The following is a 25386-nucleotide window of genomic DNA, read 5'->3' as shown; positions in this document are numbered from 1 at the left end:
GACCTAGCCTACTGTCTGCTCCTCTGATATTTGGGAGCTCTGAGCTTTGAAATGGGATTTGAAAGATGGGGGCTTTCTTGAAAAATCGCATTGTAGAACAAGGGGACAGATTCGAGTCTTAAGCCCAGAGACTGATTCAGTGGTTTAAAATGTAAGACCCTCTCTTCATGTAGATGAGCCGAGTCTTAGGCTGACTCTCTCTACCTTAAAGTTACTGATCATTTCTTCCTAGATTCTGACAGTAGATTGTGTTTCAGTCTAGGTGATATTTAGTGTTTGCTTAGTTGTTTTTGCATTTTTATATTTATTTAGTGTGAACTTAGGAGAGGCTGTGTCAGGGGCTGCTAGCCGTGTGTCTTTGTTTTTTGTTATTGAAGTGCTCTCTTTCCCAGTAAAGCTTACGTAGTTATAGTCTACTGAGTGCAATCTTGAGTTCTACTCCACCAATTACACAGTTGATATTCTGATCTCCATCTTTCTGACTCTGGTGCGTTTTTTTCTCATTTGGTTTTAGAGGTCAGAGAGGATGATAAAAGAATGATTGATTACTACCCCTAAAACTCCAGTAGTTTGTTTAGGTCCATTTATTATAAACACTGTATAGTTTAGTAGGTTTTTTTTTAACCTAATCTGAGAGTCAGCATTTTACTTAGAGAGTATAAACCATTTATATTTATAATCTTAATTGATGCGTTTGGCTGTTACTCCATTGGTTTGATTTCTGCTTTTAGATGTCACTCAGTGTATGTAAGGGCATTTTGCTCAAACAGGTTTAATTGATTAGCAAATATATTCTAACTAATTAATTTGGTATGTGGTTTTATAGTGCCTAGGCTTTACAGCGATTTACATCAATAATATTTTACAGGTGCTGTTCCAGAATTGAAAGGAAAAAAGCCACAGCCACCAGCAGAACCACGTTCTGGAGCTGTGGAAGAAACATTTAGAATTGTTAAGGACTCTCTCAGTGATGACATTGTTAAAGCCACCCAAGCAGTCTTTCAGTTTGAACTCTCCGGTAAGTCTGATCATCTGAAGACTTTATGAAACAAAGTAGGTTGTTTCAAACTCTTGGAAGAAAATCAGCCTCCAGTAGTAATCAACTGGCTAGTTGGCTGTATCCAGAACACTTACCCAGAAGTTAGACATTTACGCATAACAAGTAACTACGGATGTGTATTTTTAAGTTAAAATCAGTGCATGTGACACATGTAATATAAAATTTCATTACAGTTACTTCCAGTGTTAAATAACTCCCTGGCATATGTAATTGAGGAAAAAATCCTATTTAGAGGGGCATATGGATTATGACAGGTAGTGTAATACAGTAATTTATCATCCATCATGGGCACCTTGTCATTTTTATATTTGATATTATTCAAGTCAGTTTGAACATAGTTAGCTTTTTTAAACTTCTCAATATTTTTCTTCTCAATATAGTATTAACACCTGTTAATGACGGTTTTAAGAACTAGTTACCTCAGTCCCATTGTACACAAACTCTGACGTTATCACTCTTTTATCCTTCGTCTCCTTTATTTTTTCTTAATCCATCTGCACCATCCTGTTTTTACTTCCTTTTCTAGTCTGAAAATCCATCTTCCATTGCTTCAAGTTACTTCCTTGACTGTGGTCGAACTTCTGGACCTTTCATACTTATGTCACCACCTGTCAAAACCTTAGTCACAGTTGCATCCAGATTTTTAAATCTTTCTGGAGAAATGAAAAATTAAATAGATAGATAGATAGATAGATAGATAGATAATAAATGACACCACCCAGTGGATCTGTACCAGTAGAAATTCATCTCTTCACTCTTCGCTTGGGGTCTAAGCAGCACCTCAGAATTCTGTGTTTCTGTGGTCAGCCTACTGCCCCACTTTCCACAGTGACTATTTTAAATCTCAGTGTTCCTCATATCTTCCGTCTCTCTCTTCGCCACTTCCCTGCCAGTCTCAGCAAATAAGCCCATGTCTTTCACAGAGGTAACGGAAGCCTACAAATAAATTTCAGTTTCTTTTCATCTGTATTAAATTAACTATTTATAGGCATTATCCTCTCTTCTTTCCCTCCTGGTAGAGCAGAGCTCAACTCTAGATGAATTCATCTCAGGCTTTAATGTTCATACTGATTGCCCGGGTTCATGCTCAAATGCAGAATCTGATTCAGTACGTCCGAGGCGGGGTCTGAATTCTGCCTTTCTGTCACATGATGACAGTACTGCATGCATGGATCACACTTCGAGTAGCAAAGTACCATTTCCCCTGGCCTCCTCAGAGACTTTGTGCTATTAAATATCCCCTCTCCTACCTGTTTATTCTGCAGCCTATTTTAACATTCTCAGTCTATTCTATGTTTAAAACAACAGTAATAATAACTGCCCCTTCACCCAAATCCCCCTCTTGTCTTTCTTTTCCCTTTCAGAGCAAAACTTATTTTCATCTACAATTCACCCTGCTCTGGTATCATTTTTCTCCATTCCGTTGAATTTGTTTTCACCACGGTCCTCAGTTGCTTCTGTGTCCCCAGGGGGCCTTTGTCATCCCTACCCTATCACCACTCTGCAGCATTTGATGCCATTGAGTGCTCTTTCCTTCTAGAAATGCTTCCTTTCCTTGCTTTCCTTCTCTCTCTATAATGACGCCTTCTCAGTCTCCAGAGTTAGATGCTCCTCTAGCACTATTTATATTCTGTAGACCTTAGTGTACTCCAGCCACTCATATGACTTCAATGACCATTCATTACTTATACATTCATTACTTATATATTTATATTTCTAGCCTAGTCAGACTTCATTAGACATTCTCACTTGTCTGTCACAAAGATGCCTCACTTTGAAAATGTCCAAAAAAACTCACCAATACCTGCCTTTGGCACTACCTGTTAAATCTGCTCTTCTTCAGTAGTCCTCTCTCAGTAAAACTCATACTAGTATTTGCCATTTCCCAAGACTAAAACTAGCAAATCGTTCTATGTACCCTCCCTACATTTTCCTTTTCATATTTAATCCATTACCTAGTCTCGTCTGCTTTGACATTCCCTCTTAAATGTGGCTACTTTTCTCCATTCCCATTGCCATGATCCTGATCCAGACATACATCTTCAAGCTCTAAAATTACCCAACATTGTCCTAACCAGTCTTCTGCATCCTTTCTTATCCCTCTCCAATATATTCTCTATACTGTTGTTAAGGTGATATATTTAAAACACGAGTCTGTGTCATTCTCCTTCCACAGCATATCCCTTAGGATGAAGTCAGCGAATCCTTTACATGGCTCACTGTACTCTGCGTCTGAGCTGCTTTACGAGCTCATCTGATGCCACCGTCCGCTCTCTTTTTACTTCCTGGTCCTACTGTACTTTTTTCAGTTCCTCATCTAGCTAATTCTTACTTAACTTTTGATTCCCAGCTTCAGCTGGGCTTTCCCGACTCCACATCACCCTCCACTTCCTCTTTTGTTAAAAACTATGTTACTGAAGAGTCTTCAGAGCTTAGCTTAGTGCCTGGCACTTAATAAGTACTTAATAAATATTTGCTGAATTTGATAGAGGCTTGGGGATTTTAGCCCAGGAAACAGCATTATATAAGATTATTCTAATTGTAGCAGTTATTAAGTTTAAGAGGAAAAGGGCTTCTTTGGCATTTATATATTTATCTTCTGTGTAGGCGAAGATGGTGGAACTTGGTTTCTTGATCTTAAAAGCAAGAGTGGGAATGTCGGATATGGAGAGCCATCTGACCAGGCAGATGTGGTGATGAGTATGTCTACTGATGATTTTGTAAAAATGTTTTCAGGTAAGTTTTCAACTATATTAATTTACTGATCAAAGAAAATTTAGTTCTAACTTTTGGCTTCATTCCTTTCCAATTAATTAAGACTCGTAAGTATTTGTAGCAGTAGAATCTTAGCAGCTGTTGAAGAGAACATAGTCTTGGGAAGGTGGTTCTTACTGTTACCTCTCCTGCCCTTTGCACTTCAACTGTCAAACGGGAGTAGATATTAGAATGTCCTTTCTGCCTGACCGAGAAGCTAATAAGATAATGTTGACAACACAGAGACAATTCAGAAGGACTTCAAAGTGGGCTTCATTTCTGCTAGTTGGACTAAGATATCATTTCAGTAACATGTGAATAAACAGAGGTTCTGAACTCAGCTGGAGCTCATTTATTGAGAGCAAAGTCATCCTTCAATCTTGCCAACTGTCGTGATATGAAATAGCAGCCCTTTCCCATGGCCCAGTTAGAGATCTAGGGGATCCCTAACCAAGAGAACCTTTTGCATGATTTTCTGTTCTGTACATGTACCTCTAACTGTGCCAGAAGAATTTTAAGGGTAATTTTTTTTCTATATTCTACTCTTAGAACACTACTCCAAACAGTAAATAACACATATATTTATTAGAAGCAGCACTTCAAAGCATTCTAAAGATTCTTTCATTTAACGAATTATGAATATTATTCATTCTTTGTTCTGTTTTAATCTTCAAAAATTAAAGATCATAGTGTATTCTGTGCCCTGTAAGTCTTGCTTTCCAATTCTTATCCAGGATGCTAATAGCTTACATATTATCTGAGCTAGTCTGTGTATGGTATTACTAATTGAGGTCTCTTCAACTTTTCCTTTTTTTTTTTTTTAAATAGTTGTGTTAAATATTTATGGTGCAAAAATCAGAAAATCCCCTTTAGAAAAAATTAGATAAAATTATTCTTTATCACACTACTAAAAGATGACCATCAGTTGATTTTGGTTTATAGTCATTTATGTAAATATGTGAATGTATATTAATATATATCCATACTTATGAAAATAGTGTAGTAGTATTACTATTTGGCAATCTTTTAACTTAATACATTATAACATGTCTTTATTTATTTTTAATTTACAGTTGACATACAATATTATATTACTTTCAGGTGCACAACATGGTGATTAGACATTTATATAACTTAAAGAGTGATCACTTGATAAATATAGTACCCATTTGATGCCATACATGTTTATTACAATAATATTGGCTATATTCTTTATATTATACGTCCCCTCGACTGTTTTATAAGTACCAATTTCTACTTTTTAATCCCCTCCCCTTTTTCACCCACCCTCCAACCCCTCTTCCATCTGGCAACCATGAAAATATTCTCTATATCTATGAGTTTGTTTCTGTTTGTTTTGTTTTTCAGATTTCACATGTAAGTGAAATCATATGGCATTTATCTTTCTCTGTCTGACTCCACTCAGCACAGTGCCTTCTAGGTCTATTGATGCTGTTGCAGATGGCAAAATTTCATTCTTTTTTATGGCTGAGTAATATTCCATTGTATAAATGTACCACCTCTTCTTTATCCATCTATTGATGGACACTGCCAGGTTGCTTCTGTATCTTGGCTGTTGTAAATAATGCTGCAGTGAACATACGAATTCACATTTCTCTTCCAAGTAGTGTTTTGGGTTCGTTTAGATAAATACCCAGAAGCGGGTTTGCTGGGTCCTTCTTTGTCTCTTGTATAACATCTTCAATATTAATGAAGTTAATTCTTTAACCATTTGCAGTTGTCTCTTTAGTGTTTGTTTAGTATTTCAACTGTTTCTCAATAAAGCTTAAACACAGTGGTTTAGACATAGCAGATACTCAATTAATGTTTGGTAAATTCGAATCTATAAATATCCAGTGTTTTAAACTTAGATCATTTAAAATAAAAATGTATCAGTTTCTCCATAGATATAACAATAATTATAGTGAATATCTATTTTATGATTACTGTGAGTTAAGCAGTACTCAAAACAATGTCTTTAGATAAAATATTTTCTCCATTTTATAAAAATGGAGACTGAGGCATTAATGAATTAAATAGTAAACCCAAGGTCACATTATAAGTAAATATTGGAGCCAGGATTTGAATCTAAGCTAATGTCCAAGCTTGGGCTCTTTTAATCATTATACTATTGAATCTAAGCTAATGTCCAAGCTTGGGCTCTTTTAATCATAAAGTTACTTCTTTAATTTACATTTTATTTATGTATTACATAAACTTGTGATAATGGGCTTTCCCTTTATAACTTTATGTGAATGTGCTTTCTGTTTCCTGAATTCAGTGGGAGAGGTTAGTCAGCTAAATGAGTAATTTTTTAAAAAGCATTTTTGTAAGGTTTATTTTATAGCAACAGTTTAGATTGGGAGTGAGTTTGCTTCTACTTCTTATGTCATTTTGTTCTTTATTTTCTTTTGAATGTGCACAGTTTAGACCTTATAATCCTAAGCATTCTCTTTTAAGAAACCATAGCCATTTCTATGACCTAATATAAATAGTAGATACATTATAAATATAAAAACTTAAGGCACCTAGGGATCAAGTAATCAAAATCTCTCCTTTTCACCAGTAGAGGCCGCTGTATGGTAAAGCATTGTGATAGAAAGAAAATGTACTCGATTATCTGATTAATATATCGGGAGGAGGGATTATATATAGGATTTTGTGCCTACTAGCTGTTTTTAAAAGTTATTTTTTAAACGGTATTATTGAGGTATAATTTACATGCCATAAAATCCACCCATTATGAAGGTACATGGTTTTTCGTAATTTGTAGCCATACAACCAACCATCAGTTGCAATTCAGTTTGAGAACATTTCCATCACCCCCAAAATTTTCTTTGCAGTCAGCCTCCATTTTTACCTCCTAGCCAGAAAAATGCTCATCTGCTTTTTATTTCTACAGATTTGCTGTTTCTGGACATTTCATATAAATGAAATCAAACAGTATAGATAGTCTTTTTTGTCTAGCTTCTTTCACCTAGCATAAGGCTTTTGAGATTCATCCATCCACGTTGCAGCATGTATTAACAGCAGTTCCTTTTTCTCACGGAACAGTATTCCATCATATGGATATACCACATGTTATTTATCTCCACCAGCTGGTAGACATTTGGATTGTTTCAAATTTTTGGCTATTATAAATAATGCTACTATGAATGTTCTCATACATGTATTTGTGTGGATATATCGTTTCATTTCCCTTGGGTAGATTCGTAAGAGTGAAATTGCTGGGTCATATGGTTATGTTGATATATAACTTTTTAAGAAATTACCAACTGTTTGCTAAAGTAGCTATAAAATTTAATATACTCTTTAGCAATGTATAAAAGTTCCAGTTTCTCCAAATTGTCAATAACATATTAATTTCTTCTTTTTTTTTTTAAAGCTTTATTGAGGTATAATTGGCAAATGAAAACTATACATTTAAGGTATAAGATATGGTGAATTTGATACACATATACATTGTAAAATTACTACAATCAAGCAAGCTAATCCACCCTTCACCAAGTTACCTTTTTTGTGTGTTTGTGGTAAGAACACTTAAGATCTACTCTCAGCAAATTTCAAGCATACAATACAGTATTATTACTTAAAGTCACCATGCTATACATTAGATCCTCAGAACTTGTCTTATGACTGAAAGTTTGTGCTCTTTGCCCAATATCTCCATTTTTCCTACCTCTCACCCCTGGTGACCACCATTCTACTTTCTGTTTCTATGAGTTCAAATTTATTCTAGATAGAAGAGAGATCATACAGTATTTGTCTTTCTGTGTCTGGTTTATTTCATGTAGCATAATGTCCTCCAGGCTTATCCATGCTGTCACAAATGGCAGTGTCTTTGTTACAGCCATTCTCATGGGCGTGTGGTGGTATCTTATTATGGTTTTAATTTGTATTTCCTTAATGATTAATGATGTTGAGCATCTTTTCATGTCCTTAATGGCTATTTATAGTTGATGAACTGTCTATTCAAATCTGTACTCACCTTTAAATTGACTTGTCTTTTTATTATTAAGTTTTAAGTTCTCTATAAATTCTAGATGTATGTGAATTACAAATATTTTCCCTTAGTGTGTGGCTTATCTTTTCGTTTTTCTTACTGATGTCCTTTGAATTACAAGTTTTTAGTTCTGATAAAGTCTAATTTATCATTTCTTTCTTTTATGTTTCATGCTTTACCCCCTAAGTGTTTCATTCTTTTTATTCTATTAGAGAAATTTTTTGTCTTATTTTTTAATTGTTTGTTGCTAGTATCCATCACTACAATTAATTTTTGTGTAGTGATGTTATATCCTGTGAATTAACCAGTGAAGCCATTTAGGTCTGGGATTTTTGTGGGAAAATTTTAAATTACTAATTCAATTTATTGTTATATGTTAAACAGCTTTTATTTTTTATACAGCTTTATTGAGATATAATTCACATACCATACAATTTGCTCATTTAAATCATATAATTCAATAGTTTTTAGCATATTCACAGATGTTTACAACCATCACCACGGTTGCTTTTATGACATTTTTATGACCTGAAAAAGAAACCCCATACCCACGGGCTCTTAACCCCTTATCCTCCATCTACCTGCCTCCAGCCTCCAGCCACCACTAACCTACTTTCTATCTCTATAAATTTCCTTATTCTGGACTTTCACATGAACAGAATCATACAATATGTGATTTTTTATGACTGGCTTCTTTCATCATGTTGCTTCTTTTAGCATGTTTTCAAGTTTCATTCTTGACGTAGCATATATCAGTACTTCATCCCTTTTTTTAAAAAGATAGAATTGAAATTCACAAAACATACAATTAACTATTTTAAAGTATACAGTTTGGTGGAATTTAATTTGGTGCATTTACCATGCTATCAACCACCGCTAATCTTTAGTTTCAAAACTTTACATCACTCTAGAATACCCCATACCATTTAAGTAACACTCCCCATTTCAGCCTCCACCATCCCATGGCAAACCACTAATGTGCTTTCTTTCTCTTTCTATGGATTTACCAATTCTTGATAGTTCATATAAGTGGAATCATACAATACGTGACTTTTTGTGTGTGGCTCCTTTCACTTAGCATAATGTTTTCAAGGTTAATCCATGTAGCATGTATTAGTACTTCATTTCTTTTTATGACTTAATATTTCATCGTATGAATATACCATTGTTTATTTGTTCATCTATTGGCAGACATTTGGGTTATTTCCACTGTTTGGCTGTGTTGAATATTGCTGCTATAAACGTTTGTGTCCAAGTTTCTCTTGTGGATGTATGTTTTTCTCTTATATTGCTGGAGAATTGTTTTCTATAATAACTATACCATTTACATTTCTACTAGCAGTGTATCGGGGTTTCTATTTCTCTGCATGCTTACCTTTACCAACACTTGTTATATTTCTTTTTTTTTTCTTAATAGCAATCCTAGTGGGTGTGAAGTGATATCTCATTGTGGTTTTGATTTGCATTTCCCTAACGGCTAATGATTTTCAGCATATTTTCTTGTGCTCTTATTGGTGATATGCTTTATCTTCCTTAAACAAATGTCTTTTCAGGACCTTTGCACATTTTAATTGAGTGCGTTTTGGTTTTTGAGTTTTAAGAATTCTTTATATATTGCGCATATAAAGAAGATATCCCTTATCGAGTGTATAATTTGCAACTATTTTCTCCCATTTTTTGTGGGTTGTCTTTTCACTTTTTTCGATGATGTATTTGAAACACAAAAGTTTTTAATTTTGATGATATCCCATTTTTCCGCTTTTCTTTTGTTGCTTGTGATTTTGCTATTATATCTAAGAATCATTTGTCAAACCCCAGCTTTGATGATTTACCCTTATGTTTCCTTCTAAGAGTGTTTAGTTCTAGCTCTTACCATTAGGCCTCTGACCCATTTTGAGTTAATATTGTATATGGTGTAAACAGGAGTCCACCTTCATTTATTTGCAAGTGGATATCTTGTTGTCCTAGCACTGTTTGTTGAATAGGTCATTCTTTCCCCCTATAGAATGGTTTTGGCAACCTTGTTTAAGAGCAGTTGACCACAGATGTATAGGTTTAGTAAAACCCACAAGTTAAACCCATTTAGTTAACCCTAGAATTACCATAGGACCCAGCATTTCTACTCCTAGATATATGCTCAAAAGAAGTGAAAACAAATACTCAAATACATGTATATACATGTTCATAGCAGCACTATGCACAGTAGCCAAAAGATGGAAACACAAATGTCTATCAACTGATTAATGGGTAAACAAATTATTATATGTCAACAAATTATTATATGTAAAATGAAACTTTATTCAGTCATAAAAATAAATGAAGTACTATTTTATGGATGAACCTGAAAAACATGTTAAGTGAAAGAAGCCAGACATGAAAGATCACATATCATATGAATCCATTTATTTGGAAAACTAGGTAAATCCATAGAGATGGAAAGCTGATTGGTGGTTGTCAGGGCTAAGAGGGAGGGAGAACAGCTAAGCCATAAAGGATTTCCTTTTGGAATAATGAATTGTTTGGGGACTAAATTGAGGTGGTGGTTATAAAATATCATGACTATACTTAAATGCTGCTGAATTGTTCACCTTAAAATGGTTAATTTTATGTCATGTGAACTTCACCTGAGTTTTTAAAAGCATATGTATTTAAAAAGCATTCTTTGGCCTTTCCCCTTTCTGTTCCCCACAGGTAATCTTCAAGTCTTTTTGGTATTTCTTTCAATGTTTAACTCTACACTTTTCAACGTTATCACATTTTTCAGTGTTGTAGTATATTATAGTACTGATACTGTTTTCTTTAGATTCACTAATCTAAAGACTGATAGATGAGAATTAAATTCTCTTATAGTACCTTGATTCTGATTCACTTCCCTCATGCTCCCAATATAGTTATTTCACCATTTTGCTTAAATCAGTACTCTCTGTTTAATTATGATTTAATTTGCTGTTGAGTCAAATAGTATATGTTTCCTCTCAGAGAGAACTTTTATTTTTCCCGGATGTAAAAAATGCCCTATTTTTACCCCATTAGAATAGTTATAAAGAAACTAAGCAAAGTCTTCCTGTATTCCTCTCAGAACCTCTTGATGCAATTTTCTACTCTGCTAAATGTGTCAAATTACCTGGCAGTCTTCTTTTTTCTGGAGCCCTTTGTCTTGTTACAGTCTGAACAGGTAGGTAGGTCATTATAATAGCCTGCTACACAGCTGTGATCCTAGAAAATTCTTTAACTCTCTCCTGCATTTAATCTCCTACTTCCTGCATCCCATATCTTTTTTCTTGGTTTATTTTACATCTTCATTTTGGTGGCACACATTATGCAGTAGCTTCATGAGAAAAGATCCAAAGAGGTAATTTTAGAGAATATCTAAAACTACTTGTATTCTATCAACACGTTGATTATTGGCTAGGTAGAGATTTCTGGGTTGAAATAGCTTTTCTCTCAGAATTTTGAAGGCACTGTTTCATCTTCTAAGATTACCATTGAGAATTTGATACTATTCTTTTTCTTAATCTTTTGTATCCACCCCTTCCCTTTCAGAAAGCTTCAGAATCAAAATGATTTCTTTGTCGTATTCTGAAATTTCACAGTGATAGAAGGTGGTATGGTCTTTTTTTCTTTCATTTTCCTAGGTACTTGATGGGCTGGCTCTTTGGGAATGTATCTTTTATTATTTCTATGATAGTTCTCTCCGTTTTCTCAGTTCTCACTTTCTGGAGAAAACATTAGATCTCTAATCATCTCACTTTTTAGAAGCTTGATTTACCTTCTTATTCTTTCCTTTCTATTACTTTTTTTTTTTTTTTTTTTTTTTTGTATTAAGGAGAGACTCTATTTGAAACAGTTATTGGTGCAGGTAGGGTTGATGGTGGAAGGCTTTTGCAATAGTGGGAGGGAGATTGTTGCAGTAGATACTGCTGTGGCCAGAAGATCTGCAAGTGTCTTGGTTGTATTTTAATATAGTCTACCAAATTTTAATTCCCAAATGCTTACTCTTATTTCTTTATTCTTCTCTTACTGCCCCCTTCTTCCTTCTCAACTCTACCTAATTCCATTCCCCTTCTTTTGCTTCTCCCCTTTCTTCTCATTACTCATTTTCCTTTACCTCTTTTATTCCCTCCTCCTTTTCACCTTCTTTCCTGTGTTTCTCTTCTTCCCCTTTCTTTTTCACCATTTTGTTCTTGATACATGGTGTTATATCTTTTCTTATCAATGATGACATGACTTATGGAATTTTTTATTTGTTATTCATTTACTTTGTTTCACTTTTCTTCTGCACCTATATTCTCTGTTTCCTCCAAATTGCTTTTATCCGTTTTTGTTTTGGGGATGTTTTTCTTTTTAGTCTCCATTTGATGTCCATTTATCCTTATAGGCAAAGCTCTATAGAGCTAATTGGAAGCTGTGTATGCATGAGTGGACTCTAGTGAGTTTGTGGACTATTGGGTTTCACTGTAGAATGACAGCAGGGAGCCAGGTTTTTGCTGAAGACCACTCAAATGTCAGTACTGTTTTTGGAAGGACTGTTCTGTTCCTTCAAAGAATAAAGATCTTCTAGTATCTTCCATGTAAATAAAAATTATCTTTTCTTTTCTTTTCTTTTTTTTTTTTTAAAGAGAAGCAACCCTTGGTCGACTCACAGATTGCAAGGACCTTGTCAGCTTACAATCCCTTATTTTTTATTTTGTACCTGGTCTTCCTAGGTGGTCTCCCATCCAAGTACTAACCAGGCCCAGTGACCCTGCTTAACTTCCGAGATCAGGTGGAATCCAGCTTGTTCAGCATGACATGGCTATAGCAAATTTGTGTATTTTAATATCACGTTTCCTTGGAATAGTACACAGATCAGTTTATTCATTAAAATAAAAGAATTGGACTTGATCTTTTCTATCTGTACCCAATCTGTAATGTTTAGCTACAACTGCTGTATAGCTCCTAATAATTAAAATGTTTAGTATCTCAATATACACAATATATTAAACTACACATTTTCTTCTACAAAGAGCCTGTGTGTGGTCCAGTAAAGGTTTACTAATGCACCAGATACATAATGTGCCTTCTGTAGATATGACCTATATATAAGTTGGCATAATATAACTCAGAAAACTAAATGAGACACACCTGGCTTTGAATTGCAGCACTGTCATATACAAGCTGTTAGACCTTGAGAAAGTCAAAATTCTCTCTGAGCCTCAGTTTCCTCATTAATTTTCTTGTGTGTCAGTCCCTATACAAGCACTCAAATGAGAGTTGCAAATAAAAGCAAAGTTTTTTCCCTCCATGGAGCTTCTATTATATGTTATTAGCTATAATTCAGTTTTAATGCTCATGCTTTATATCCTGGCATTTCTGTGGTTAAAATAATGCTAACAGATCCTTTTTGCCCATACCTATATTTTTAATGATCACCAAGAATATTATATACATTTACACCATTTGATTTTTTTAACCTAAACTCAAATTGTTAAAAGTTTAATAAACTATAATAGATTGGAGAATTAACTAAAATAGATAGTATTTGTTTACCTCAACTCATTTGAGGGCCATCTATCCTTGAGGGCACTAAACTAGTAAACAAATGTTGCATCTTCAGCTTTCGGCTATAATCTTTTTCCGATTGTTGTTTTTACTGTTTCATATTATAAGATATTGTTAACATCTAAGTCTAGGAATTGGGATTCCCAAGATAATGATAATAATAATTTTTTTAAAAGGCTGTAATACGAATTTCTGTGCTTCAGAGGTTTATAGAACTCAAGGAGATTCTTTTATAATGCACGGTCTTGAAGCACTATATTTCTAAGGGCACTAAAGGATAATTTTCGCTCTCTCATTTTTCCTTTTAGGGAAACTAAAACCAACAATGGCATTCATGTCAGGAAAATTGAAGATTAAGGGAAACATGGCCCTAGCAATGAAATTGGAGAAGCTAATGAACCAGTTGCAGGCCAAGCTGTGAAAGAAAAGAAAAAAATGTGTCGACCTCTAAGCTCAAAAAGTAAAAGAGCTCAACAGTTAAAATCTAATTTTGTTTTCTTCTCTATTGTATAAGGTTATGCATGTTTGTTCTGAAAAAAAGAATTTCTGTATCTATAAGACTTGAAATTATAGTTAAAACAGCTAGCTAATCAAACATAAGCTTCATTAAGTGGAATTCTGAGACATTCTGTTTTGTATGTTTTATGAGTTTCGTCCTCTGAGCATTATAAACCATTCACCATCTTCTTCTAGGAAAAGTATCATGAGCAACTAGTCAGGGTCAAACAGTAAAATTAGCTCTTTTCAAAGCTTCTTCCCATGTAAAATGAGGCTAGTTGGTTCTGAAATTTTTAATGAGGGATTATATACTATTCTTAATATTTTAGATTTTTAAATACTTATTTTAAAGAAGATCTACAATATATTTTCATAGGAATCACATACTAAACTACTTAATACTATTTTGAAGTCTAGTAAAACAAAGACAGTCTTCATTTTGTTAACTCACTTTCCAGGTGTAAGTTTTCTACAGGAAAATTTTAATGTAATTCAACTAATCACAGTATGTATCCTATTTTAAAGTATGTAGAAATGTCCTAAAATAAAATAATTTCTCCCCAGAAGTATGCACTTGGTTACAATGTTTTGAACTGAGAACAATAGATGGTTGTTAGAGGTTTAATTATCTGCCCCCCAAATTCATATGTTGAAATTTTAATTCCTAGTACTTCAGAATGTGACTGTATTTGGAGAGAAAGCCTTTAAAAGAGGTGATAAGTTAAAATGAGGCTTTTAGGGTGGACCCTAATGCAATTTTTAAGATGGTGTCTGTATAAGAAGAGGAAATTTGGGTGCAAAAGAGCGACTAGGGATGCACACAGGAAAGAACATGTGAGAACACAGCAAAACGTCATTTGCAAGTCAAGGAGAGAGGCCTCAGAAGAAACCAAATCTGTGGACACCTTGATCTTAGACTTCCAGTCTTCAGAACTCAAAGACGTTTTCATTGGTTTAGCCACAGTCTGTGATATTTTTGTTCTGGCAACCCTAGCAAACTAATAAAATGGTTTGTCTTTTTTTAAAAAAGCTGAACTTAAAAAAAGTCCTTACGGTTCATTTTAATCAGTTAAAAATACTTGTTGAGTGTAATGTTTTTACTTCTCATCTTCTACTCTACTATTATTATGCTGTTAAGCAATTTAGTTGATTCTGACATTTCACATAGAATCATAATGTTAGGGGATTTAATGTATTTTTTACAAATGAAGAAACAGAGGATCAGAGATGAGAAAGGACTAGCCCAAGGCCAAAATTAACAAGCCCTGTCCCAAAAAAACCTCCCTGTACATTGGCTTTGAATAGAACTTGACTGCCTCATCTCCCCCTCCATGAAGCCCAGATGGATTGACTTTTGTATGGTAGCCTTACAACTTCCTCGGCATCTCCCAGTCATTTCTAGCGATGTGAGGACCCAAGTCACATGAGATGTTGTCAACTTTCTCTACTGGAGTTTTCTAAAGACTTCTTGCCCCACTTTTCTGCATTCTCCGAATGGGAAATACAAAGTAGAAAATATTGTGAAGCAGGAATTCTGGGGTTCTGGTCACTAAAACATGAACTTCCTAATGGAAAGGCTTTAGGATATCGAAGGAAAAAAAAAAAATCCACAGGGCCCTGGTTTTCACATCAGTAATTGGACTTCGGTGAGGTCATCTACAGCCCCTTTATGCTCATTACTAGGAAGTACTGCACTATTCTGTTAGAAGTAAAGGTGATCACACCTACATTCCTGAAACCTTTTCTCTTGCCACATCCTCCTCAATCAATTCACTTGTGTTTCCTTTTCTTGGAATTTGTCCAATAAATCTGTTGAAGTTTAGATATTCCCAGAAGTTTTGAATGGCCATTTCGTGTGTTGCCCAGTAGCCAATGGAGCCCTGTTTCTGAAACAAGATTGGTATGGAGTGAAGTCACACTGTTGGGCTTTTTAGTGATTAAGTGAAGTTATTTAGACATTATTTTAAAGATGGTTTGTTGCTAGTAATCCTGTAGTTTAAAAAATCCTCATATAGTATGCCTCTTAATCCTCTTAAATAGGGGGGAAAAAACCCATCTTTTTTCTATATCTTAAGTCCTCAGCTGAGGCCCTATAAATTAGACTAACAAAAGATAGATTAACAAGAGAAAAACAAATAGAATTTATTAACATCTATACTGCATATATCTATATATATACATGGGAGCATTCAAACATGAGTAACTCAAAAGGGATGGTTAGAAGTTGAGCTAATATAATATCTTAACGAAAGAACAATAGAGAAGTAACACAAAGGAAAATACTTTGACTTTCTAGTGTGGCAAATTGTGTGAAGGAAAATACATGGATTGTATAATAAGAGTATGTTCAGTTTTGTAAGAAACTGTCAAAGTCTTCCAAAATGGCTGTACCATTTTGCATTCCCACTAGCAATGAATGAGTGCTCCTGTTGCTCCATATCCTCATCAGCATTTGATATTGTCAGTGTTGTGGATTTTGGCCACACTAATAGGTGTGTAGTGGTGTGTGTAGTGGTATCTCGTTGGTTTAATCTGCAGTTCCCTAATAACAAGATGTTGAACATCTTTTCATTTGCTTACTTGGCTCTCTCTGTTCTTTGGTGAGGTGTCTTATTTGGCTCATTTTTAAATTAGGTTGTTTGTTTTCTTTTTGTTGTATCCTAATAGCCCTTTGTATATTTTGGACAACAGCCCTTTGTTAGACATATCTTTTGCAAATATTTTCTCTCAGTTCTTGACTTGTTATCTCATTCTCTTGACATTCTTTCACAGAGCATAAGTTTTTCATTTTAATGAAGTCCAGCTTACTAGTCATCTCTTTCCTGAATCATGCCTTGTAGTATATTTATAAAGTTGTTACCATTCCCAAGGTCATCTGGGTTTTCTCCTGTTAGTTTCTAGGAGTTTTATAGTTTCACATTATACTTTTGTATCTGTGATCCATCTTTAGTTAATTTTTTGTAAAGTCTTTGCTTAGATTTACTTTTTTTTGCATGTGCATATCTAATTGTTCAAGCACCATTTGTGGAAAAGACTATCTTGGCTCCTTTTTTAAAGATTAATTGATTATAGTTATGCGTGTCTAAGTCAGGGGTCTCTTCTGTTCCTTTGATCTATTTGTTTATTCTTTCACCAATGCCACACTCCTTGGTAACTACAGCTTTATAGTAAGTCTTGAAGTCAGGCAGTGTCAGTCCTCCAACTTTGTTCTTCAGTATTGACTTGGCTATTCTGGGTCTTTTGCCTTTACATATAAACTTTAGAATCATTTTCCTGATACCCACAAAATAATTTTGGTATTGCACTAAATCTATGAATCAGTTTTGGACAAGCAGATGTTTTGACAATGTTGAGTCTTCTTATCCATTAAGTTGTTCTTTGATCTCTTTCATCAGAATTTTGTAGGTTTCTTTATATAGCTCTTAAACATATTTTGTTAGATTTGTACTTCAGTATTTCATTTTGTGGGGCGCTAATGTGTTTTTTTTTTTTATTTCAATTTCACTTGTTCATTGCTGGTATATAGGAAAGCAACTGACTTTTGTATACTAAATTTACATCCTACAAGCTTGCTTTAATCATTTAGTAATTCCAGGAGGATTTTTTTTTTTTTTGGTCAGTTACTTCAGATTTTTTTGCATAGACAGTTGTATCATCTGTGAAGTTTTGTTTTTTCCTTCCCAGTCTGTATAACTTTGTTATTTTATTAGCCAGGACTTCCAGTACGATGTTGAAAAATAGTAGCAGTGAGAGGGGACATCCTTGATTATTATCTTAGTGGGAAAGCTCCAGGTTTCATCTGTGTTGTATCAGGTGACTACATTTCTTTTTTTTAAGCCTGAATAGTATTCTATTGCATGGACATGCCACATTTTTATACATTCGTCCATCCATAACATTTGGGCTGCTCCGACCTCTTGGCTATTGTGAGTAAAGTGGCAGTGAACACGGGTATGCCAGTGTCTCTCACCAGCAGTACACAGGGTTCCAATTTCTCCACAGTATTACATATTTAAAATATGTAGCAATTAACTGTTTTTAACGTACATCATTTTGTCAAAAAATGTGCATTTTTTTCATTCAGTCTGGACCAGGAAGAATGTTAATAGAGCCAGGTATTAAGAATCCTTTTTCCTTTGAAGTTAGTCTCTCTCTGCCTCAGTCATATTCTTCTCTACCTACCCCAAGGGTAGGAGTGGCTAAGGTTTCTCTGTCACAGTTGGGGTGAGGCCAAGATATGCGTCCCACATATGGCTAATCAGCTATGCTCTAAATGTTACTTATTACCATTATCTTTTGGAGAGGCTCAGTGCTGTAAGTAGACAGGGAGTTAAGAACATGGACTCTGCAGCCAGACTGCCCTGAGATGAATCTGGGTTCCTCCAGCCACAATGTGATCTTGGGCAGATTTCTTAATTTCTCTGTGCAAGCTTCCCCATCTGTAAAATGGTAATGCTAACACCCACTTCGTGTAGTTATTAGGATTAAATAAATTAATATTCGCTAAGCACTTACTGTAAACCCTGGACACATACATAGTAAGTGCTCTGAAAGTGTTTGCTGGGTAAAATTAGGGCGGAGGGCGCCTGGTAGCATGTAGCACATCCAGCCTTACCTCTGTTGTGCCCAGCAGTGTAGATGATGTTAGTGCATGCTTCCCAGTCTCAGTGCGTTTTAGGTGTTTTTAAGCGGCCCCGCTCCTTCCAAGGGAAGGGTCTGTGTGTTGCGGTTGGATTAGGATCTTCTACAGGGCAGCGGTGGCTGGGTTGTGTGTCTGTCGGTCAGAGGTGTTCTTGCACATGCCCAGGTGGTGTACAGGTGACTGACTGTTCAGCGTGTTAAAACAGGTGCCACACACCTGTCACACACGGAACAGGGTCTTGTATGGTCTGCTTCTAGCATTTAGGCGGAGCTGTATGGAACTCCAGCGGGGACCGCGGGCCGTGTCGTAAGGCAGGAGTGGGTGCTGCCCAGCTCAGACCATACTGGAGATCGTGGGTTCCACACCTGTCGGGGTGCGGAGACCCAGCTCGTGCGCGCGCGTATGTCGTAGAAGGGTCGGTCCACACTCCCCGCGGGCAGCGACAACTGCGAGCTCGGTGCGCGTCGTAGGAGGTGTCGTTACACACTTCCTGTGGGTCTCGCGGACCACGGCGCGTTTCCGGTGCCGGCTGGAGCCCGGGGTCCGAGCCCCCGCCCCGCTCTCCGGCCCCGCCCCGCCCGCGCCCCGCCCCCCGCCCGCCCGTCCGCCAGCCGCGCTCGGAACCGGGCGCCAGGAGCCCGGGGCGCACGGAGCGGCGCTCGCTGGTCGGCGAGCCAGGCTGGCGCCCCCCGCCCCCGGCCCCGCACCTCCGTCCGCTGGCCGCCCGGCGCCTTTCCCGCTCCACTTGCCTGCACTCCTCGGCCCTCCGGCCGCGCTCCCTCCCGCCGCTCCGTCCCGCCCCGTCCCGCCCCGGCTGCCCGGCTCCCGCAGGCCCCCCCCCCTCACCCCTGCCGCCCGCGTTCCTATGGACAGACGCACAGACACCTGCAGGTGGGTGAGAGCCCGCGCGCGGGGCGGGGACGTGCGCGCCGACGCGGCGACCTGGGCCGGGGAGTCCCTTTGTGTGGGGGGCGGCTGCGCTGGGGTCCGCTCAGCCTCCCCCTCGGCGGCCGCGCTGTGACCCGGCTGAATCCTCCTTTTGTCTCCTCTGGGGGGGAGGGTGGGAAGGCCGAGAGCCAGGGCAGAGAGCCGGGCGACCGGACGTCGCCGGCGACGGGCTTGGGGGCGTGAGGGGCGGAGATCCCAGGCGGCCGAGCGGGCTCCCGGAGCGAGCTCCGGGGGGCGCCGCTGCGGTCCCCTCCCCGGGGCCGGCCCGCCGCCCAGCATCTCCAGTCGCCGCGGCGGCGCGGGCGCGTTGCGTGGGTCTGCCTTGCCTGCTCCTGCTCTTGGGTCCGTTTGAGGGGGGAAAGAGGGCGGGAAGGAGAAAGAAAAGATCTGTTCTCTTAGTTTCCAAGTCTTGAGATGGTTGCGGAGAGAGGGAGAGAGGTGGATCAGGGCTTTGCCCGACTTGTGTCCCCCACGGGAGGCACGCCGAGGTGCGTTTGGGGCGTGTGTGAAGGAACGTGCATCGCTTCGGTCCCTTATTTATTGTTTCTAACGGAGGAGGGCTTTCTCCGAAAGGCTCTTCCCCCGCCCCCCAATCTGAGGCTGCGCACAGTGATTTGTGTTTGTTATCAAATACATCGAGAAATTATTTCCCTGGGTAGAAGGAGGTTGGGCGAACCAAAATCAAATCCAAATCAAACGTAAATCAAAGGATGGTTGTGATTTCAGGGTGGCAGGTTTGCTTGCGTATTTCTTTCTTTTTTAAAGATTAAGATAGCGACTTAAAGGCAAGAAATAAAAGATGAACTTGGATGTGATTCTTACGAAATTTTGTGTACGTATATTTTAAAGTTTGAGGTAAAGTTTTGTTGTATCCCAGACTCTTTAGGATTAGTGTGACAGAGTCTTCTACCTATTAAACAGTTAAGCGAGTCAGGTGGTGACAGCTTCCTCGGTGGAGGTTAAATTGGAGTTCAGTAAACAATTATCTAGCTTTCCGTTCAGGCTGAAACCTTTAATTTTGCTCGTTTGAGATTGAAAGTCTTTCACAGCATATGGGGAGAACGTGAAAGTTAGAACTGATTTAAACCCCCTGTGATTGTGCTTTTCCTATTTTATCATATGTATTCTTCTCTGTACATAACGCAACAATTGGATTGTAAATTAGTGGATGTGAGTGTTTGGAAAAGTAACGTAGATGATATTTCTGTTTTATACTATTTACCTGGCCACGTTTCCTATAAACAGTTTGCTATACTTTTGCAGATACTTAGATACTACATGAAATTGAATAAACACCCAGAAAATTAATTTTACAGATTTAGATTTTTAACACAGGTACGAAATTGTATTTTTGTATTAATCTCAATCTACTTCTCATTGCTGGAGACTTGTATTTATTTTTGTCTATTGTATGAGAATCTGTATTGGCAAACTTAAATCTCACAATTACCAAGATTTTTTTAAACAACTGTTTTGGAGGCACTCAGACAGTTATATGTACAGTTACATATAGAAAATGGAGGCTTTCAGAAAACTTAAAAATTATCTAATCTTGAAGGAAAAACAAAAATATTTAAATTTTCATGAAGATGTCAGAATTCATCAGAAAACAATATACAATCTAATGTGATTTTAATTAGGCAAGCTGATTTTTGTCATAAAGAGGAGTCAGGTATGCCTAAAATAGTCTTTTTCTAGGAGAATAATTCATCCTAGATTCTTGCCCTAGTTACGTTTACAGATTAATATTAGTGCATGCCTAATTTTGTAAATGCCTGGAGTGTACATTTTTGTACACTTAAAAGGTAGAAGAGGTAACATTTAGCAATGATCATGCTAATCTCTTAGAGTTGATAAAATTTTATTAGTTCCTGCTCTGACTTCCAGTCTAGATTAGGTAAATGAGTTGAAACTACACAAAGGCACACAGCTCAGTGTGAGTTACTGATCGGCCCTTGAGCGAGGTTCCTCTTCCTTTTTCATTAAGGATGGCCCAAAGAGGATAGGTATTGAAATTTGTTCAGGCTTTATCCTTGAATGTAGAATGGAGTTCTATTAATATTCTGTTACTCCTAGAGTTTCAGCTCTTAACTCTTCATCAGCTCTTAGAAGTATTCAAAAAAATAAGCTAACAAATTGAATTGCTTATTTATGTATTTATTTACAAGACTGTCTTAGTGATAAGGTTTAACAAAGAGTCACTGTATAAACTAAACAGTAAGAGAGTATTGTGACTTGTGTTGAGAATTGCTTGGCAGAGTTGTAGTTGTGCCTAATAGTTTTCTGGGATTGGCAGTGTAGTTAGTGTCTTTTTGTGAGCTGGCTAAAAGATGACACCTGTTTTTTGTTTTGTTTTTTGAATATGACATGTAGATATCAATTTTTTGGTTTTTGTATAATATTTTAGTGTAATCAGAGGCATTCCAGAGAAACTTACATATTTTTAACTGATTTCCTTTCTGGTACATTGTTGTTTAGGAAAGCATATAAGTTATTTTTCACTTTTTATGGTGGATATTTTTTTCTGCTTTTGATATTATGACAAATTCTACTTTCAGAAATTTTTATTTCGTATTATCAAAAGGTTGGATTTTAAATACACCTCAGTAGTATAAACTGACATTCATCAGTTTCTTTTTTTTAAAACGACACTAAGCTGTTCATAGTTAAATTTAATAGGCTTTAAAATCCATAGATTTTTCTAGCCTTTCCCTGTTTGTTAGTTATCAGTGTGGTACCATTAAAGGAAATTTAAAATGGCTACTTTATGTTACTTTGAATCCTCAATTTATTAGTATCACCTTTAGTAATAACCAAATGGAAAGCTGAAAAGCAACAATTTTATTCTTTATAATAGATTCATGACTTTCAAGTCCTTTTTCATGAAGTGTTTTGTGGGCTGATGGGGAAGCAGGTCTGACTGAGGGATGTGTGAACAGTGACCTCTGTGTGGTCCTGCATTGTTTAAGAATAGCACAAACCCTTGCTGCTTGCTGAAAATGTAGAATTCATTCTTGGATTAATATTCTGTTACCAGATGTATGAGGCTGGCTCTAAAGAAGCTTTTCTCTTAAATACTGTCAAAAATAGAGAAGCTGAAGATTGGAGAGGAGCCATTTATTTTGAACAGTTTATTTTCTGGCAGTTTGTGTTTGTAAAGAAACCTGTTCATAATATTTACTTAAGAGAGCTACATAGTTGCGGGAAGGAGACCCACAGGTTTCTTTTTTTTCTTTAAAAAAGTTTTCATAGAGCTTTACTCTTACATGATACTTCTTAACTTTGCTTCTGCTTAGTTGATTTATGGACTTTATTTACCAGTATGATTGAGAATTCTTTTGCTATACTGAAATTGCACTCTGCCGGTGCTCTGGTCTGTTTCCTAGGTAACAAATGCACTGCATAGATTCCATAATGAGGACTGTGGTTGGCTAGTTACAGTGTAAATTCTGTTGTTTGGTAAAGCTTAGTCTCAAATTCAAATAAAGGTCAAGAAACCAAAAGTACTGAAAATGCAAATTTTTTAAGTTTTATTTCGTATCCAGTGTCAACAAAGTTTAATACATTTTTTTGGGGAAAGGCACATCAGGCATCAGTTATTCAAATTTGTTTTGCGAAGTCTTAAACAGTTGGAGAGATTTTTTAATTTTTCCTATTTCTAGCGACAAAGATGTTTTTCAGAAACACTTTATCACACTTAATACAAAGCAAAGCGATATGATCTAGGACATTAGTAATTGACCCTTTTTTACAGAAAGAAAAACATATGTCTCAGAAGATAAATTGTGCAACTTTGTGTGAAACACAACTTTAAAAATCTTTAAGAAGACATTAAAACATTTAGGAAACGTTTAAAAACATTAAAAGTCTTATTATATAACATTATACATTGTTACCGTAGCATTTTTCCTTCTGATCTGCCTGAACTTTGTCCCAGCACCAGGGAGCAGGTCTCAGAGAACAGCTTTTCCCGCCTCTTCACTCTCCTCTTGAAATCTGTTGCCTCTGTAGCCCTAGATGCAGGGCAAGATGTGGTATGTGTGTAATTGTTAAGAATTATTACCTGTTTGCTAAACAAAACAAAAAAAAACTGACAAAGAATTAGAATTCCATTAATACCCACTGCAAATATCTTTTCATTTGATGCCTAGAAATGTTTCGTTTGTTAATCATCAAAAATTTCATTAGCTGAAATTAAAAAAAAAAATTCTGAATTCTAGAGGTTTATTCAGAGTTGCCTCCATTACTCTCCCTTGCTTGGATAGATTGTTTTTGAATTATTTATTTACCTTTTCAGTTAATTTCACTATAGGATATATCTTGGTTGGATTCTCTCTTCTTGGTTTTCCTCAAAACACTACTTTAACCTTTTCTATACTTTTCTAATTGCAGATATCATGTCCTTTCGGTTTTCCCTTGTAAATATAGTCCCTGATAAATATTTATTATTAAAAAAATATTTTTTTATCATCATATTGTTTAAGGCATAATCACCATATATCAAAAGCTACACTTTTTTGCTAAGAGATTTCATACTTCTCGGGTAGAGTTAACAATGTTCATGAACTCTTACCCAGCTAGGATTATTTTGCAAGGGCCACCATAAAATTATGACAGACTGGGTGGCTTAAACAACAAGAATTTATTCTCGCAGTTCCGGAGTCTAGAAATCCCAGATAAAGATGTTGGCAGGGCTGGGTCCTTCCGAGGCCTCTCTCCTTGTCTTGTAGGTGGTTGACTTCCTCACGCGTCTTCACATGGTCTTTCCTGTGTGCCTGTCTTTGTCCAGATCTCCTCTTCTTATAAGCACATCAGTCCATATACTTAGGACTCACCCAAATGACCTCATTTTACTTTAATTGAATCACCTCTTTAAAAACCCTGTCTTTAAATACAGTCGCTTTCTGGAGTACTGGGTGTTAGGACTTGTGTAAATTTGGGGAAACACAGTTCAGCCCATAACACAGCCTGTTCCTTCACCCATTATCTTTCATACATAAACTGCACTCAATTTGTGTAGTTTTGTAGTGGTTTCACCTTTTATGTCTTGCTCTCTTGGCGGTTTTGTCACCTGATTGCAAGGCCCAATATACAGCAATATGATCAACTCTGTATGCCATAAAAATGAAGTGGGTAGGCAAAGGCCTTTTTTTTCTCACTCTTCATATCGATTATTTTTAAATACTTTATTTTGAAGAGTTTAAAGTTGAAAATTTTTAATAATTGGTTTGGAATATGGGAGAATATCAGTGTGGCCAAATTCAGTGGAAGTGCTGATGATAATTTCTTATAAATTCCAAGGACATGTTTCTTTTGGTGCTGTTTTTCAGACATTGGTCTTGCTGCTTATGTGGTAAATTATGCACTATCCTGATCATTTCATACATTCCTTGACTGATGACCCCTGAATCCAGTATCCAGTCAGAGCCTCACTCTTGAAATCTAAATGTATACAGCTACCAACTGGACATAGTCACTTGATACGCCACAAGCATTTCACATTCAACATTCCCGAAATTTGACTTGCGTTTCTCTTCATATGTGTCTTTTCTTGTGTTCCCTAACTTAGTGAATGGTACCACCTTTCATCCATTTTCCTAGTCTAGAAATCTAGGAGTCGTCTGTGACTCCTTCCTTATTCTTCCATATATAATCGAGCCCCTAGAGCATTCAGTTCCTGCTCCCCCAGATTCCTCAGTTCTGTCTCTTCCCCCATGCAAATCACATATGACTGTCACCTTTGCCTATCATTGATCTTGGTCTACAGTTAAATATATTCAGTGTGCAACACAAGTTCTAATGCTAAGGCTTCTGTAATCCTTTGATAGTCTGAAGCTCATTAAATCCCCATAAATGGCTCATGTGAATAATATCTACTTTCATATTTAAAACTATTTGGCTTTTACACTCGAAGTTCACTTTGGCTGAATATATGTACTT

General features: G+C 36.7%; 2 protein-coding genes across 4 annotated transcripts in view; both read left to right on the top strand.

The window, feature by feature from the left end:
• HSDL2 (hydroxysteroid dehydrogenase like 2) overlaps positions 1-14425 on the top strand; it is a 37855-nt gene extending 23430 nt beyond the window's left edge. Inside the window, exons 9-11 of the mRNA XM_016126350.2 lie at positions 869-1018; positions 3668-3796; positions 13667-14425. Coding sequence (XP_015981836.1) covers positions 869-1018; positions 3668-3796; positions 13667-13779 — 392 coding nt within the window. The 3' untranslated portion in view covers positions 13780-14425. The remainder of the gene's footprint in view (positions 1-868; positions 1019-3667; positions 3797-13666) is intronic.
• A 4811-nt stretch (positions 14426-19236) lies between these two features.
• KIAA1958 (KIAA1958 ortholog) overlaps positions 19237-25386 on the top strand; it is a 107154-nt gene continuing 101004 nt past the window's right edge. For 2 of the 3 annotated variants that reach the window (XR_004956352.1, XM_016126322.2), the window contains exon 1: positions 19299-19389. The gene's annotated coding sequence lies outside the window, so the exon portion shown is untranslated. Of the gene's footprint in view, positions 19390-25386 lie in introns of all 3 variants that reach the window. The other variant, XM_016126326.2, reaches the window with a different exon arrangement.

Source organism: Rousettus aegyptiacus, unplaced genomic scaffold, assembly GCF_014176215.1.
Source record: "Rousettus aegyptiacus isolate mRouAeg1 unplaced genomic scaffold, mRouAeg1.p scaffold_m13_p_3, whole genome shotgun sequence".
Classification (NCBI taxonomy): domain Eukaryota; kingdom Metazoa; phylum Chordata; class Mammalia; order Chiroptera; family Pteropodidae; genus Rousettus; species Rousettus aegyptiacus.
This window is presented reverse-complemented; position numbering and strand designations above follow the sequence as displayed.